This window comes from Buteo buteo, chromosome 23, assembly GCF_964188355.1.
Source record: "Buteo buteo chromosome 23, bButBut1.hap1.1, whole genome shotgun sequence".
Taxonomy (NCBI): domain Eukaryota; kingdom Metazoa; phylum Chordata; class Aves; order Accipitriformes; family Accipitridae; genus Buteo; species Buteo buteo.
In genome coordinates, this window is record NC_134193.1 from 2,230,774 (window position 1) to 2,247,308 (window position 16,535).

Consider the following 16,535-nt stretch of genomic DNA (forward strand, 5'->3'; position numbering starts at 1 on the left):
GAAGGAATCTGCAATGCTATCAAGTCAGAGTACTGACACTTACCCTGCTCACAGACTGGTACAGGTGGATCCCATGTTTTATCAGCTTGGCACTGGGCTGTGCGATGGCCTCGCAAGGTGAAACCTTTACGGCACTTAAAGCTTACAGTATCTTTGTATGTGTAGCGATATTTAAGAACAGATACTCCCCCATTCTGGATCTGTGGGACTGGACATACCACCTCTGAAAAATAAATTCATCATCTCAAAGAGGGAGCCATATATGTGCTGTAATTAATGCACATATAAAGTCCATCCTTAATGTGCCACTGCTCAGAGGAGCTTCACAGGTAGTACTTGGAGAATCACAGAAGAATAATTCCAAGAATTGAGGGCTTTTTAATTTCTTTTGGTACCCTAGGGTTACCACATTACTGTATGTATAAAAATAGTTTTGTGTCTCTAAACAGAATAATGCAAATACATTCCAATAAATATATTAAATGGTGTAGAAATCCATAAGTGCTGTTAGCCATTCTCATGACTGCTTTACTATACCAAGCTCATGCCTTCCAAAGCAATTCCATCTGAAGGAAAGACTAATTGCAATGATCAGACCCTGCAAAACAGCCTTGTGATTTGGATAAACGTACAGTATTTGGAAGATCCCAGTTCAATTTTACTCAATATCCCACTCTTCTACTGCAAGACACATTTCTTCCTTAATTTATTATTTATGTTTGTGAAACAAAAGGGACAAATCCCTGCAGGCATCTCACAACTCTCCAGTCTACGTAACTATGAAAGATCAAAAGCTAGCATCTGGAAGATTTTTAGAAGAAACAAAACAAGCAAGCAAAACAAAAGAATCCTAGAGGAATATTATGCTTAAAAAGTCTTATTCCTCAAGGTTCTAGTTATCTTAAGAAATGCCACTTTTTAATTTTAAGGATTTAGTTTGGCAATTCTGGGCCAGATCTGGTTGTGACCTACTTACTCTGACAGATGGGAAGAACACCACTCCATGCAACATCTGGTCCAAAAATCTCACATCGCCTATGAGAATGTCCAACCAGCCGGTGCCTGGAGTTGCACAGAAAGAAATATCAATTGATACCAAGTCATTCAGCTTGGATTTTGCACTCCCAGTCTGACACTACCCCCAGAGGTTTTCTTCTGCAGCCTCCCAATTCTGGCTGGTCACCGAGGTGTTTCTGTTGGTTTGACACATGGGAATGAAGGACACCGAGCTCCTTCTTCCCAGCTCCAAGAGGAACAGCAATGATCCCAAATTACTGTGGATTAGATTGGTCAGGTGCTAAATCGGGACTCAGACCCAAGTGATTTCCAAACTGCTGGAGCCTCCTCGCAGCACATGCTTGCTTGCACTCTCAGCTCCTGCTGGGTGGCCATCTGAGAAGGCAGACTGAAACTCAAGTTTGCAAAGTAATCTACTGAGCACAGGCAGGGAAAAATGAGAGACACTTCCTTTCCTGAGCAAGCAACTATGGCATAACTGGAACCAAAATACAAATTCTGGCTTGCTGTGGGAGAATGGCCCGCACAGAGGAGTGGGCTCTGAGCCTTTACTGTAAGTTGCCTAACACCGAGCTCAGAAAGTCAGCAAAGGCAGCATGGAACTTACCCTTCTTCACACGTGTGTCTCACAGTTGACCCAAAAAGGAGATCTGTCAGAACAACAACTCTGCCATTCTTTGGTGTTTCTGGGTATTTACATTGCTTCCCTGGGAAAGAACAAGGCTGAGTTTAAACTCCTCACTTGCAGTTTTGTAAGGCACTATGAGAAGGTATCTTAAGGATCTGTCCACATTTAGGCACCAATAAAGATGTGATTTTTTAACAGGCCAATAGCTGCTCAAACTATGTGACTAGTGAAGCCATGTATGAATCATTTTTTAAAGAATTTCTTTAAGAAACCCACAAATGTAGCTTAGACAATTTTCAACAACCAATATCAAACTGATTGAGCTATTCACTTTTACAGAACTCTAGCGCTTCAGACCACGTGTGGTTTTTGAGGCATGTCAGAGTTGGGGGTACTCCAGGGTGTCTCATGTATCCTGGCTGGCAGCTGTATCGCACAGTGTCTCCAACAGGAAACTCTGTCAGATTTTTGTATTCCTCAGTTAGCTTAGCGAAGGTTAAGTTTGGAGGTGCACCACAGCCACCTATCAGGAAAGAAAACACAGGGAGAAATAGGGATATAGACTACACAAAGTTGTTTTAAAATGTATATTGAGTATGCACAGATAAAAGCTTACAAGCAAAATGATAAAAGGTTACATGCAAAACTGAAAACAAAGGGGAAGGACTGAAGGATTCAAAATCTTGGAAAGACTAAGGGAAAGGATGAGTCCTACAGGCTTTCAGTGGCAGAAATTCCCAGACTATCCATAACTCCCATCTTGGAACCACAGTGTACCTGCACAGCGAGGAAGAGGGAGGCTCCAGTTTCCAGAGTCAGTACAGTGAATCGATGCCTCTCCAAGGAGGCTGTAGCCAGGGTCACAGCTGTAATTTACGACCATGCCAGTAGTGAAAACTTCCAATTCCTGGCTGTTGTGATTTCCTTTCTCAATATTTGGAGGTGAAGGACATTGCAGCACTAAAGAGAGAGGACAAAAGAAAATTAAAAAAGGGCAAGGACAGACTAATATGCAGGAATATGCCTGCACAAAGCCACCAAAATGAGCACAGCAGCGTCCTGCATGTGCAGGAGCAGAGAAAGGCATTTGAGTGGTTTAGCCCATCGGAGGAGCACATGTAACACACCAAAAGACTGTCACACCTGAAGCGGCGCAAGCGAGGCAGAGAGCACGAGCTCAGGGCCCCTCCAGCACGAGGCTGGCCCTAAGCACCCTCCTTCTAAATCCCCGATGTGCCCCACTCACCTGGCTCGCAGGTGGGGACAGCAGGCACCCAGCGGCCATCGGGCTGGCACTTGGCTTCACGGCTGCCCCGCAGCACGTAGCCCGGGTAGCACTGGAAGGTGACATTGGCCCCGGGACGGTACGCAGCGCTCCGTCCTTCAGCCACTTCTCCATTTGGGATGTTGGGGCTTATGCAGGTGATCACTGGAAGCAAAAAGCAGCAGAGCATGGGCTGGGGAAGTGGCTGCCAGAGCTAGGGGTTCCCCCTTTGGTTTTGTGAGGCCAAAATTCAGGGAAGGCTGTGCGACCACCATGGTCTCCCTTTTTGCTGTGGGTAACAGCATTCACAGCTCACCTTCACACTGGGGGTAAGGGAGGCTCCAGGTTCCATTGTCTGTACAGTATAGAGTTGTTTTTCCAATAAGAGAATAGCCGGGGTCACAGCTGTAATTCACAGACTTTCCAGGGACAAACATTTTCACATCCTTGCCATCGTGCTGGCCGTGTTCAATTGCTGATGGGGAGGGACACAGCCGCCCTGCAGGGAAGGAAATCTTCACTGAGAACAGGATGGGCTTTTGGGTTTTCTATTTTCCCACTTAGCCCTAGAGAACTGAGTCTCTCTAAGTACAAGTATGGATTTTCACTTTCTCCCCTTCTTTTCTCCCATAATCCCTTTGTATCACTGGCATATCCACAAGTGAAAAAGGCATGCAAAGGCACCTTCACACCAAGGGGCAGGGACACTCCAAGCTCCAGAGGAAGTACAATTAAGCTGTGCCTCTCCAACAAGAACGTAGCCAGGATCACAGGTGTAGTTCACAGACATGCCACTGATGAAAACTGCCGTGGCTTGGCCACTGTGCTTTCCATTGGCAATGGCTGGAGGGTGAGAGCACTGCGACACTGGGGGAAGAGGGCAAAACCAAACTCATGTCACTAGTGAGAAGGAGGAGGAATATGGAAAAATGAGTGACATGGTACAAAGGAACATTGCGGCTGAGAGGTGCCAGCCTGTAAGAGGTGGGGAAGTATCAGACAGGTATCCCTCGGCTGCTGCTCACTGCCACAGTCCATCCAGATACTTCAACCCTCTGGACTTAGGAGCATTTACTTCTGTGCGTTCATCCCCAGCAAGTGCCAAAGGGCTCTTGCAGCAGGGGCGATGAGGGCACTGTCGTGCCCCGGTCCCTCTTGTCTTATGAACAGCCACTGCTCTGCAGCACGTCCCTGTGTGCACCCTGCCCTGCCCGCAGCCTCACCGGCGGGGACGGACGAGCCCTACCTCCACACTGTGGCGGTGGCCCGCTCCACACGCCGTGCTCCCCGTCCACCGTGGTGCAGAAGATGGAGGGCTCTCCGGCCAGCGGGTGACCGGCGTCGCAGGTGTAGGTGACCACATCCGCGTAGGAGAAGGTGTCCATCAGTTGCCCGCTGTGTCTCCCGTGAGGGATGTCTGGTGGTGGATCGCAGACAATACCTGCGGGCATGTACAAGGTGACTTTTAGCATCAGCGCTGCAGCAGCACCCGGGGTCTGCAGGACACACACGCTGCCCAGGAAGGGAACCAACAGGGATGAACCCATCTCAGCGGTGATGCTCCATGTCTTTGCCTTGGAAGATCTTTCCCAAGGAAAGCACCGATCTCAATCTTCTCGTGCTGTGTTTGGTTTCTTATCAGGCTGTTCGGCTCCTGCCGCAACATACTTACTCTGACAGATGGGAACATCACCACTCCACCTCACCCGCGGCCCAGAGCTTGAAATCACACATTGCCGCTGGGATGCTCCAACTAGCCTGTGCCTGGGGTCAAACAAAGTCACTCTTGTCACTACAGGACTGTCTTTGGAGATCGCATCTTTCATAGCCACCAAGTATTGCCTTAGCTGTGATCTAATACTGCCATTTTCAAGCTGTGAACCTTAGCTCATATGGGGAACGTCCCCTCAGGTCCCCTCAGTCAGCACAGGCAGTACACCCCTGGGGTGCTCAGGGAGCTGCCATGCCCTCTCCTCTTCCTTCTCTCCTCTAGAAAAGTCCACTGTAATGACGTCTGATTTAAGCCAAAGCTTCCAAAATGAACCCCCCTTTCCCCCTCATACGCTCACACAACCAGACTCAGGTGGTCATGCCCTCTAATTGGTGTTTAAAATTTATAAATAAATCCCCTTCTCCAATTTCTGTTGCCATGTGGACTAAAAACAGACCATTGTGAAGACCAGAACTGATTTAGTGCCAAAACTGTTTTAAACCACCCAAAGGATTCTGAGGTTTCCCCTGATCATTTGGATCATTTCTGTTTTCTCTCAGCACCTGAGAATTCCAGTTTCTCCTCCAGCACTGCCTTGTGCAGGCAACACTGGGGTGCTCTGAGCTCAGAGCTGCAAGCACTGGTCTCTTGTGGGAAGACACGCGTTGCCTGTGAGTTGCAGGGAGAGCAGAAGCGTTGCCGACTTCATCTCAGTAAGGCGAAGGAGCTTGGCTAGGACTCACCCTTCATTGCAGGTGTAATTCACTGTTGACCCGAAGAAGAGGTCTGTTGTAACGATAACTCTGCCGTTCTCTGGTTCTCCTGGATGATCACACCTTCTCCCTGGGCAGAAGACAACCTGATTTTAAGCTTTCACTCAATGCCATAGGAAAAGGCACACTAACTCTAGGAGTCTGCCCAAACACCCCAGAGGAGGGAATTGAAAAGGAGAAATTACAAGGCTTCAGTCATCACACTTGCAGTTTAAACAAACTAGAAGCATCTGCAAAACATACGTTTGCAAAACTCCTGGGCTTCAGACCACGTTTGATTTTCAAGACATGTAATAGTTGGTGATATCTGTGGATGTTTCATGTATCCAGGCTGACAAGTGTATTTCACAGTCTTCCCAACAGGAAACGCAGTCTGATTTTTATACTCCTTGTTTAGCTCAGCAAATGATAATATTGTTGGTGTCCCACAGCCAGCTGCCAAGAAACAAAACGCAGACTAGAAATACATCCTGGCTGTGAAATGCAGCTAAAGAGAAACAAGGGCTTTGATAGGCACTGTTACAAACCCCAAGGTATTGATATCTCTTCTATGTAGTCTGACATTTGTCTACATAAATTAGCACTTACTTAGTATGTAAGGACACATGCACCTAATTTATATGCTCTTAAAAGACAATCCCCAAACTAAAACAATGCCTTCAAAAAACCAGTTTAGCCAGTCTGGTGTTTCCACGCTCTGCACATCCTATACTGCAGCGCTGCCACCACACAGCGTGTCATCTTTGGGCTGTAGAGGGCAGGAATCTGCAATTTCAGAAATTAGAACACCCAAGACTGTCTCCTTGCAGGAAACCACGGGCTTTAGCAATGCCACCAGGTTATTCCCAATGCCACCAAAATGAGCACAGCAGCGTCCTGCATGTGCTGGAAGCACGCTTGGACCCCTGGGCGTCACTGGACGTTCAGTTCCCCCCTCCCCACACGCCAGTTCTGCGGACTGGCAGGTTTGCCTGCTCCAGCATCAGCCAAGCACAGGACGGATGTTCAGCCAGCCACGGATGCATGGGGACCCGCACCTGTGCAGCGTGGGTACGGGAGGCTCCAGTTCCCTGAGGCTGTGCACAAGACAGAGGGGTCTCCGAGGAGGGAGAAGCCGGGCTGGCAGCTGTAGCTCACGGACATGCCGCTGGTGAAATTTACCCCGAGCTCCGCGCTGTGCGTGGCGTGGGCGATGACGGGAGGTGGAGGACATGGCAGCACTAACAGGGCAGGAGCAGAGAAAGGGATTTGAGTGGTTTAGCCCATCGGAGGAGCACATGTAACACACCAAAAGACTGTCACACCTGAAGCGGCGCAAGCAAGGCAGAGAGCACGAGCTCAGGGCCCCTCCAGCACGAGGCTGGCCCTAAGCACCCTCCTTCTAAATCCCCGATGTGCCCCACTCACCTGGCTCGCAGGTGGGGACAGCAGGCACCCAGCGGCCATCGGGCTGGCACTTGGCTTCACGGCTGCCCCGCAGCACGTAGCCCGGGTGGCACTGGAAGGTGACATTGGCCCCGGGACGGTACGCAGCGCTCCGTCCTTCAGCCACTTCTCCATTTGGGATGTTGGGGCTTATGCAGGTGATCACTGGAAGCGAAAAGCAGCAGAGCATGGGCTGGGGAAGTGGCTGCCAGAGCTAGGGGTTCCCCCTTTGGTTTTGTGAGGCCAAAATTCAGGGAAGGCTGTGCGACCACCATGGTCTCCCTTTTTGCTGTGGGTAACAGCATTCACAGCTCACCTTCACACCGGGGGTAAGGGAGGCTCCAGGTTCCAGATGTCAAACAAGAAACTGTTGTTTTCCCAGTGAGGACGTACCCCAGGTCACAGTAGTACTTCACTGATACTCCAGGGATGAACACTTTCACATCCATGTTCTCATACTGACCGTTTTTAATATTTGGAGGGGAAGGACACTGTAGCACTACAAGGAGGGGAAAAAGTCATAAGTGGTGAAGAGCTGGTACCACAAACACCCACTGTAGGGTAAGGCTGCCTTTTAACTTCTTTCTTTCCCATAAACTTTTCCCAAATAGCTAGGGCTGTCACTGTTTGAAGTATGTTTCCATCCTACCCTCACTTATCTTCCAGCCTTCATGTTTTTCAAGCTTATTGACATCAAGAATGATCATTTCTCACTATTTAGGCATTTACAGTGGTTAGTTTCCGTCTGTGGCCCTAACAGCTTGCTCTAGCCTTTCCATGTTTGTGAAGAAGATCAGACACCAGCCTGGCTCGCTGTTTCTTTGTGGATTCATTTGAAGAGATGAAAGCCCTACATAACAGGGGTCTGAATGGGGATTATGAAGACAGGAGGACAGATATGTGCATGTGTTTTCCTTCCCAGCCCTGGAGAGTGGCCCCTTTACTCCCATGTGAGGGAGTTGCACCCTGCCAGGTGCAGTCACACAGTGGTTCAGAAGAAATCAGCTACCACCACCGCTTCAATTACACTTACTCTTTTCACAGATGGGGACAGGAGGGTCCCATGTGCCCCCAAACTGGCACTGAGACTCTTGAGAGCCCTTCAAGGCGTAACCAAAATTGCATTCGAAAACAATGGTGTCTGCGAGTCTGTACACGGTCTCCAGTCCAGTCGTTCTTCCATTCTCGAGCTCTGGTCTTTTACAGCCGGTTGCTGGAAGTGAAGAGCACAAGGCACCGCTGGGGACATGAAGCCCACCCTGGGTGTGGAGGGACACTGACTGGGGGCAGTACCTGCTGCTGAACCTTGCCATCACTCTCATGAGCATGTCAACATTACTGACTCTTATTCTTAGACAAAATACCATTATTCAACTGCTCCTGAGAGTCTGTCCTTACTGGGGGACAGAAAGGGAAATCCACAGAGGCAGATGGAGCCCCTCCTGCCTGTGGGACCTTTGGTTTCTGCCTCTCACTGGAGATTTGGTCTGCAGCGATTAGACTGAAAGCCAAGAAGGAAGAAAGGGCCTGGGGAAAGGTAAAAGAAGCCAACAGAAACACACCTTCACATCGGGGCCGGGGCCGGCTCCACGTTCCCGCAGCGGTACAGCTAATGGAGGAGTTCCCGATGAGGGAGTAGCCGTCCCAGCAGGTGTACTGCACAGCCATGCCTGGAAGGTGGGTGTCCGAGGGCTGGCCGCTGTGCTTTCCATTGGCAATGGCTGGAGGGGGAGGACACTTCACCTCTGGAAGGAGAAGGAAAGGCAGATAAGAAAAATGGACAGGGCAAGAAGAAAAACTTTAAAAATCCAACCTTCAAAAACAAAAGGAGGAAGACAATTAATTCCATTAACTCCTTTGAATACATATCTGTCTTGTTAGCTGTCTTCCTATCAGTGGGTACAGCCCCCACTGCAGCCACGGTCATTCCTTCTGCTACTCACAACCAAATCTCCCCAGCGGGGACGGACGAGCCCTACCTCCGCACCGCGGCGGTGGCCCGCTCCACACGCCGTGCTCCCCGTCCGCCGTGGTGCAGAAGATGGAGGGCTCTCCGGCCAGCATGTGACCAGCGTCGCAGGTGTAGGTGACCACATCCGCGTAAGAGAAGGTGTCCATCAATTGCCCGCTGTGTCTCCCGTGAGGGATGTCCGGCGGCGGATCGCAGGCGATACCTGCAGGCACGTACGAGGTGGCTTTTAGCATCAGCGCTGCAGCAGCACCTGGGGTCTGCAGGACACACACGCTGCCCAGGAAGGGAACCAACGGGGACTGAACCCATCTCAGCGGTGATGCTCTCTGGATGCAATGAATTATCCAGAGACAAACCTTGTATGGAAAAAATCACATGTGGGAATGATAACCTGTGCCCTCCTGTGAGTCACTTCCTTGCTGCCCATGTCTGGAGGTGGTGGGACATTCCTACCTCCATTTCCATAACGATTGGTGACATACGCAGCGAGAGACTGGCCACACCATTTCTACACATGACTAGTGAGAAATCCTTACCCCAGTAACAGGGAGTTTAAAATATTAATGGTTTTCCCAGTTTGGACCAGGATAAATAAAAGACCTTTGGAAACATTTTCAGAAGCATCAAAAACAAACAAAAAAAGAAAAGATAAATGACAGATATATGCATACAGTGACTTGAGAAATCTTTTGCAACAAAATCTTTGTCTTGAAAGATGCACCACTTTCTCTTGCAAGCTATCTCCGAGGACCTTTTGTTGTGGCCTACTTACGCTGGCAGACAGGAGCATCTCCACTCCACAAGACACGTGTGCCAGAGACCTCACATGTTCTCTGAGAGCCTCCAATCAACTTGTACCTGGAGTCATAGCACATTTATTAATTAATTTATTAATTTACATTAAGAAAGCTGAGATTTCTTTACAACCCTTGTAAATGTCAGCCAAGACTTCTGATGTGGGAACTACGTTCCTTCATGTAAAGCCGAAAATCTGCTTCACTCTCGCTTGGCAGCTGAATTCAGCTAGTTGCAAGACTCACCCTTTGTCACAAGTGTAATTAACTTTGGACCCGAAGAGGAGGTCCGTCAGGACAACAGCTCTGCCGTTCTCCGGATCCCCTGGGTTAGCACATTGTTTCCCTAGAAGGGGATGCCAGCCACCATTAGCCCTCAGCTGCTCACTGACATCCCAGCCAGGGATGCTAACACAGAGAGCAGTCTGCATAAAGTACAGAAATCCAGAAAGCTAGAAAAATGTGAAAATCCAGCCAAGCCTGACACTATAGGTGTTTCAGCACTTGCAGGACGTACTTTTACAAAACTCCAGCGCCCCAGACCATGTCCGATTCCTAAGGCACGTGATGGTTGGCGACATCCCCAGGTGCTGGGCATACCCAGGCCGGCACACGTATTCCACCGTGCTCCCCACAGGAAAGACGGTCTGGTTGCTGTACGGCTTCTTCAGCTCAGCAAACGCCAGACTGGTAGGTGCATTGCAGCCAGCTACCAAGAAAGATAAGCCAGCCCAGTTGTTAAAGAGTCAAGAAAAAGCAGATATGGGAGAGCAGGGGGAAGGTTAACATTCAGAGTGCTGTTTGAACACTTGCCCTGCTCGCAGACTGGCACGGGTGGCTCCCAGGTGTTATTTAGTTGGCATTGTACCACTCTGTGGCCGTGTAGAACATAGCCTGGTTCACACTCAAAGGCAATGGTGTCCTTGTGTGTGTAGGCAGTCCTAGGAGACACTATTCTCCCATTCTGGACCTGCGGGACAGGACATCTTGCCTCTGGAAAAGAAGTGCAGGTCCTCAAAACAGGCCCTTACACAGAGTGCAGAGCTGTGCAACTGCAAAGCCACTTAGGGTTGCAATTCCTTTTAAGACACAAGTCTCAAAATAATTTTCCCGTAGAAGATGTACTGCCTGCATCCAGCAATGTCAAACATTGAGGGAGAGACCCAAGCTGAAAGGGGAGGCCGGGGATGCTGGAGGCAGCGGGTGGTCCTCCAGCCTCCTCCCCTCTGCCTGGCCTCAGCTGCAAATCCCCCCCTTGCAAGTCCCCCCTTAGCAGGCACTTGCGCAAGAAGTGCAATTGCCTGGAGGTTTCCTAGTCTTTCCGAACATGAAGCAGTAGGGCCGGGAGGATTGCACTCGAGTATTTACACGTGCACACACAACCCTACCTCCGCACTGCGGGGGGGGCCCGCTCCACTCGCCGTTCTTCCCATCCCGGGTGGTGCAGTAGATGGAGGGCTCTCCATGGAGCGGGTACCCGCGGTTGCAGGTGTATGTTACAGATGTGCCAAAGTAGAATTCATCCAGCAGCCTGCCCGTGTGCTTCCCATTGGGAATATCCGGAGGCGGCTTACAAGGGATACCTGCAGATGCGCAGAACAAGGCTTCTAAATTCAACAGCAGCACCAAAGGACTTGAAATCCCTTTGCCCCTTATGTGGGGCATAAACAGTTGTCCTAGAGATGGAGTAACTGCAATGAAGTGATCTTCTAGGTGAGGCCTTGTAGGCAACTGGATCCTATCTCCCTGGCCAGCAATCTCTATGACAGTTAGAAAGCAGACCAGTAAGACAAACCTCTATGGAGGAAACACCTACATGCTTTATCTTTTCTACTGTTTAAGAAATAAAAGAGCAAATATTTATTTTGCATTGCCTGTGTACAATCCTGTTTTTTCAGCTGCACAGAGTGCAAAAGCATGCACAGGCAGCAATCTGTATGTCACCTTAGGTTATTATGTACCTGGAGAAGCTGTAAAATGCTTTAAAATCTCAGAATGTACCAGTATGTTTCTTTCTTCCTATGAGACTGTCACCTAATCAGCAACACTACTTAATCAGCAAACACCTGGGTGTAACTGCTGAGGTGCAGCCCAGCAGCTCTTCATGTACACGCCAGTTATCTGTGCTCGGAGTGAAAGAGAGAGCCCACAGTTTGGGACTTTGGGATTCCCCTTCTGAGCCTCCCACAGTGCTCTGCCTCTCCTTGGGATTGAACCTTGGTCTCTCTGTGTCTAACAGTAACAACCCTTAAGATGAAGATAATATTCTCCCTTCATCTCTTGTAATGGGCTTGTGATGTTAGTCAGAGACAGGATACCTAAGTACTGCTGAAAAAGCTCTGGCTGAGACATTGCTTCCTATAATCCATTAAGCTTTGAGATCTTACACCTTTTCCCAGAACATTTTCTTATGATATCAAAACTTTCTGATATTCTTCATGCCCAGAGAGCACAGAAATTCTCTGTGAAAGCTTTGATTGGAAAGATTCAGCAGTCTCTGCTGGAAAATATTTACCGAATCCATTGAACCCCCCCGAGCTGTAAGCTACTTACGCTGACAAGTGGGAATGTCACCACTCCATGCAACATGTCCACCAGAGATCTCACATCGTCTGCTGGGTTGTCCAATTAACCTGTGCCTGGTGTTAAAAGGATTGAACATTCATCCCAAGTCATTTCAGTTGGAGTTACTACCTCCTCCTAAGCACTCCGGATGGTGTGATCAGCCCTGCTGACAGCAAGGCTGTGGCCCTGAAGGAGAAGTTCCCTTCCTAACTCTGCCTGACCAGTTTTCTAGTATATACATGTATACATAAGATAGTGAACACCTTATGTGTTATACAGGTACAGAACTCTATACAGTGGCTTCCATATAGAATCCATTTATTGGGAATGAATGAATAGGAGAAAAAAGGGAGACTTACCTAATACATCTCTCCTTGCTCTTTTAAGCAGTGGCCAAAACCAGGACTTACCCTTCTTCACAGCTGTAGAGCACTGTTGACCCAAACAGGAGATCTGTTAGGAAAATAATTTTCCCATTCACAGGTTCACCAGGATGACTGCATTGTTTCCCTGGGGGAGAAAAAAACCCTCATTTTAGGCTTCTGTCTGTCCATACCATGGTACAACAGATACAACTATGACTCCAGTAACCTGTCCACATTTCCACTTATCCCCAAATGGGTTTTGAATAGCATAAAGTTACATGGCTTTACTAGTCACATACTATTTGAATACCAGAATAACATTAAGGCTTTTGCAGCATGGACAGAACCTAGTACTTATTCCTTCTTGAACAACGGACACCAAATCAAGGAGCTATTCACTTTTACAGAACTCTAGTGCTTCTGACCACACTCCGCTCTCAAGGCATGTAATAGTAGGTGACATTCCTGGGTGTTTAGTGTATCCAGGTCGGCAAGTGTATTGCACAGTCTTCCCAACAGAAAAATCAATCTCATTTTTATGCTCCTCGTTTAGCTCAGCAAAGTGTAACCTTGTAGGAGCACCACAACCACCTATTGAGAAAGAAAACAAGCATGAGAATCAGGCAGGACAGACATGCCGGGTGCAAGCACAGGAAGAACACTGTTACAAGGAAGGGTGTTTGGTTTGCCTTGCAAATTTGTTTATTTTGATTAATATAGCCATCATTAAACAAACACAACATGTTTTACCAAAGGATTCCAGAAGACTAGGTTCTTATTCCCAGGACATAGATAAATCTTCCGCCACAGGGTTTAACCACATTTTTTTAACAGGGTTAGGGGACATAAAATAGTAGTGTACACCAAGGCAGCTATGTCATGATTTACCTGGAAGTCCAGGCCTGTTTGAGAACTCCTGATAATGGTACAGTCTATTGCAGACGGGAACAGGAGGGTGCCAGCTGCCATCCTCCTGGCAGAAGATTTTAGCACTGCCTTGCAGGCTGTAACCAGTGTGACACTGAAATGTCACTGTTTGTCCAGGTGCAGAGATAAGTCCTTGACCACCAACTTGCCATCCATTCTCTATATCTGGATTTACGCAGACAGTCACTGGAAATGATGATGTACAGAAGTGATGTGCAAAAGGAGTCGGAACAAAACAAAACAAAAACCCCACAGCCTGTTAATATTGCAACAACAAAATCAACATAACATCTACATAAACCTCCCCAGCCCCACCTTCACAATAGAAGGGCTTGAAATTAATTTATACCATGCAACCCTTTACATGGGATTAGTCTTCTCTGAGGATCTGGTTGCAACCGTCAGGGTGTCCCCTGTGCTCAGAGCCGAGGGGACAGACCACAGACGCACCTTCACAGCGAGGGATGGGCTGGCTCCATCTCCCTGATGCTTTGCAAAACACAACGGCATTTCCAACCAGGTAGTAGCCGGGATCGCAGGTGTACGTTACAGACATTCCCATGGTAAAAAATGCTTTGCCCTGGCCGTTGTGATTTCCATTGCGGACTTCTGGAGGCATGGGACATGGTTGGACTGCAAGAGGGAGACAGAAAGTCTTCACTCAGCAAGAGAACAGGGTGCAAGGGGAAGGGAGTCAGCGTGATGCTGTGTTGATGGGTTAAAGCCCATCACAGGAACGGCTCTGCCTGCACACGCTGTTCCTGCCTGCAAGGAGCACCCGGCCAGGCAGGGCTACCCTTGGGGAAGCAGCGGGCACCCGCACTCACCCTTCTCGCAGATGAGCACCGGCGGATCCCAGGTCCCCCCTGGCTGGCACTGAGTCTCATAGGTGTCCTCTGCGGCGTAACCGGCGTCGCAGTCAAAGTGCAGAGTCTGTCCAGCTTTGTAGGTGCTCTGCAGCCCATGGACCTTCCCGTTCTGCACCTTGGGTATCTCACAGCCGATTGCTGCAGGGAGTGTGGACAGCATCCTTTACGCTTCAATGCATGGGCCAGATCCTGCACACACAGCCCCCTCCCTTCTTATCACTGCTGTAAACATGTCTGCACCATTCCTACAATCAGAGTATGCAGCATCCTTTCTGCCAGCCCCACACGGAGCAGTGAAGCATCCACCCACCTTCGCAGCGGGGCAGGGGCCTGCTCCACACCCCGGTCTCTGTGCAGTTGATGGACACGTTCCCCACCAGCGCGTAGCCATCCTTGCAGCTGTAGTACATGGTCACTCCCACGGAAAACTTGGTCAAGGACTGTCCACTGTGCAGCCCGTTAGCAATGTTGGGTGGCTGAGGACATGTCACCTCTGGAGAGGGAGGGGAAAAGGCCATGAGAGTGTCTGGGAGAGGCGATGCCCAAGAGACAGCCCAACTCAAACCTCCTGCATGTCAGACATGTGGGAAAACAAAGGAGGGCAGAGGGCTCGCACCCCAGGTACTGCCGGATCTGTCCTGACAGCCAGCCTTTGGGTCCCCTGTCTCTCCTCTGACTTTTCTTGACAAAGAAGGTTGAATTGATCCATAAAAATCCAGCTGGTCTCCCCCCAAGAGCTGTGTCGCACCCCATGCCCATGCCTGGTCCCCAGCACCAGGCTCGCCATGGGCATGCTGCAGCCGGGCTGCTGCCGGAGCACCGGGAGGAGGGTGCTGGCTCCAGTCACCCCTTTGCGCTTGGTCTCACGTGAAGTGATGTACCAGCTCCTAGACATACAGTGTGGGGTCACCAGCATCCCGCCCCAGCACGAGAGGTATGGCACATGCAGCCACAGTTATAGAAATACCTAGCTCAAAATTCACAGATGTAAGCTTATGCTATACATATTATAAAACTGTATACTCCATTTAAGGGGAACTGAATCCCTCACTGAAGGGCCCAGCGACAAGGCTCAGGGTGTCCCCTGTGCTCAGAGCCACACTAGGAGCTTCTCACCCGAGGGGACAGACCACAGACGCACCTTCACAGCGAGGGATGGGCTGGCTCCATCTCCCTGATGCTTTGCAAAACACAACGGCATTTCCAACCAGGTAGTAGCCGGGATCGCAGGTGTACGTTACAGACATTCCCATGGTAAAAAATGCCTTGCCTTGGCTGTTGTGATTTCCATTGGTGATCTCTGGAGGCATGGGACATGGTTGGACTGCAAGAGGGAGACAGAAAGTCTTAACTCAGCCAGAGAACAGGGTGCAAGGGGAAGGGAGTCAGCGTGATGCTGTGTTGATGGGTTAAAGCCCATCGCAGGAACGGCTCTGCCTGCACACGCTGTTCCTGCCTGCAAGGAGCACCCGGCCAGGCAGGGCTACCCTTGGGGAAGCAGCGGGCACCCGCACTCACCCTTCTCACAGATGAGCACCGGCGGATCCCAGATCCCCCCTGGCTGGCACCGAGTCTCGTAGGTGTCCTCTGCGGCGTAACCAGGGTCACAGTCAAAGTGCAGAGTCTGTCCAGCTTTGTAGGTGCTCTGCAGCCCATGGACCTTCCCGTTCTGCACCTTGGGTATCTCACAGCCGATTGCTGCAGGGAGTGTGGACAGCATCCTTTACGCTTCAATGCATGGGCCAGATCCTGCACACACAGCCCCCTCCCTTCTCACTGCTGTAAACATGTCTGCACCGTTCCTACAATCAGAGTATGCAGCATCCTTTCTGCCAGCCCCACACGGAGCAGTGAAGCATCCACCCACCTTCGCAGCGGGGCAGGGGCCTGCTCCACACCCCGGTCTCTGTGCAGTTGATGGACACGTTCCCCACCAGCGCGTAGCCATCCTTGCAGCTGTAGTACACGGTCACTCCCACGGAAAACTTGGTCAAGGACTGTCCGCTGTGCAGCCCGTTAGCAATGTTTGGTACCCGAGGACATGTCACCTCTGGAGAGGGAAAAGAAATTGCCCTGTGGGTCAGCTGTTTGCCCTTTTGCATGCTACTAGGACTGTTTGTGTAATATCAGGGTAAGATCCGGAATTCTACTCAGTCTTTGTTCCAATGTATTAGTTAACAAAAAGTACAAGAGCACTAGATGACAATTGCATTGCAGCCAGAGGA

The 16,535-nt window shown here is 49.7% G+C and overlaps 1 protein-coding gene across 1 annotated transcript in view; it reads right to left on the reverse strand.

Annotated features, from left to right (window-relative positions):
• The window catches only part of CR1 (complement C3b/C4b receptor 1 (Knops blood group)), an 89,457-nt gene that overhangs the window by 19,601 nt on the left and 53,321 nt on the right, over positions 1–16,535 (reverse strand). Inside the window, exons 34-66 of the mRNA XM_075055942.1 lie at positions 16,178–16,360; positions 15,829–16,008; positions 15,452–15,634; positions 14,621–14,803; positions 14,269–14,448; positions 13,892–14,074; positions 13,403–13,627; positions 12,914–13,105; positions 12,560–12,659; positions 12,138–12,223; positions 10,973–11,167; positions 10,398–10,577; positions 10,102–10,293; positions 9,831–9,930; positions 9,563–9,648; positions 8,798–8,992; positions 8,381–8,563; positions 7,852–8,031; positions 7,135–7,317; positions 6,801–6,983; positions 6,431–6,613; positions 5,637–5,828; positions 5,364–5,463; positions 4,582–4,673; positions 4,156–4,350; positions 3,594–3,776; positions 3,226–3,408; positions 2,892–3,074; positions 2,423–2,605; positions 1,977–2,168; positions 1,625–1,724; positions 977–1,062; positions 4–223 (exon numbers count right to left, since the gene is read on the reverse strand). Of these exons, the coding sequence (XP_074912043.1) occupies positions 4–223; positions 977–1,062; positions 1,625–1,724; positions 1,977–2,168; positions 2,423–2,605; positions 2,892–3,074; positions 3,226–3,408; positions 3,594–3,776; positions 4,156–4,350; positions 4,582–4,673; positions 5,364–5,463; positions 5,637–5,828; positions 6,431–6,613; positions 6,801–6,983; positions 7,135–7,317; positions 7,852–8,031; positions 8,381–8,563; positions 8,798–8,992; positions 9,563–9,648; positions 9,831–9,930; positions 10,102–10,293; positions 10,398–10,577; positions 10,973–11,167; positions 12,138–12,223; positions 12,560–12,659; positions 12,914–13,105; positions 13,403–13,627; positions 13,892–14,074; positions 14,269–14,448; positions 14,621–14,803; positions 15,452–15,634; positions 15,829–16,008; positions 16,178–16,360 (5,464 nt within the window). The remainder of the gene's footprint in view (positions 1–3; positions 224–976; positions 1,063–1,624; positions 1,725–1,976; positions 2,169–2,422; positions 2,606–2,891; positions 3,075–3,225; positions 3,409–3,593; positions 3,777–4,155; positions 4,351–4,581; positions 4,674–5,363; positions 5,464–5,636; positions 5,829–6,430; positions 6,614–6,800; positions 6,984–7,134; positions 7,318–7,851; positions 8,032–8,380; positions 8,564–8,797; positions 8,993–9,562; positions 9,649–9,830; positions 9,931–10,101; positions 10,294–10,397; positions 10,578–10,972; positions 11,168–12,137; positions 12,224–12,559; positions 12,660–12,913; positions 13,106–13,402; positions 13,628–13,891; positions 14,075–14,268; positions 14,449–14,620; positions 14,804–15,451; positions 15,635–15,828; positions 16,009–16,177; positions 16,361–16,535) is intronic.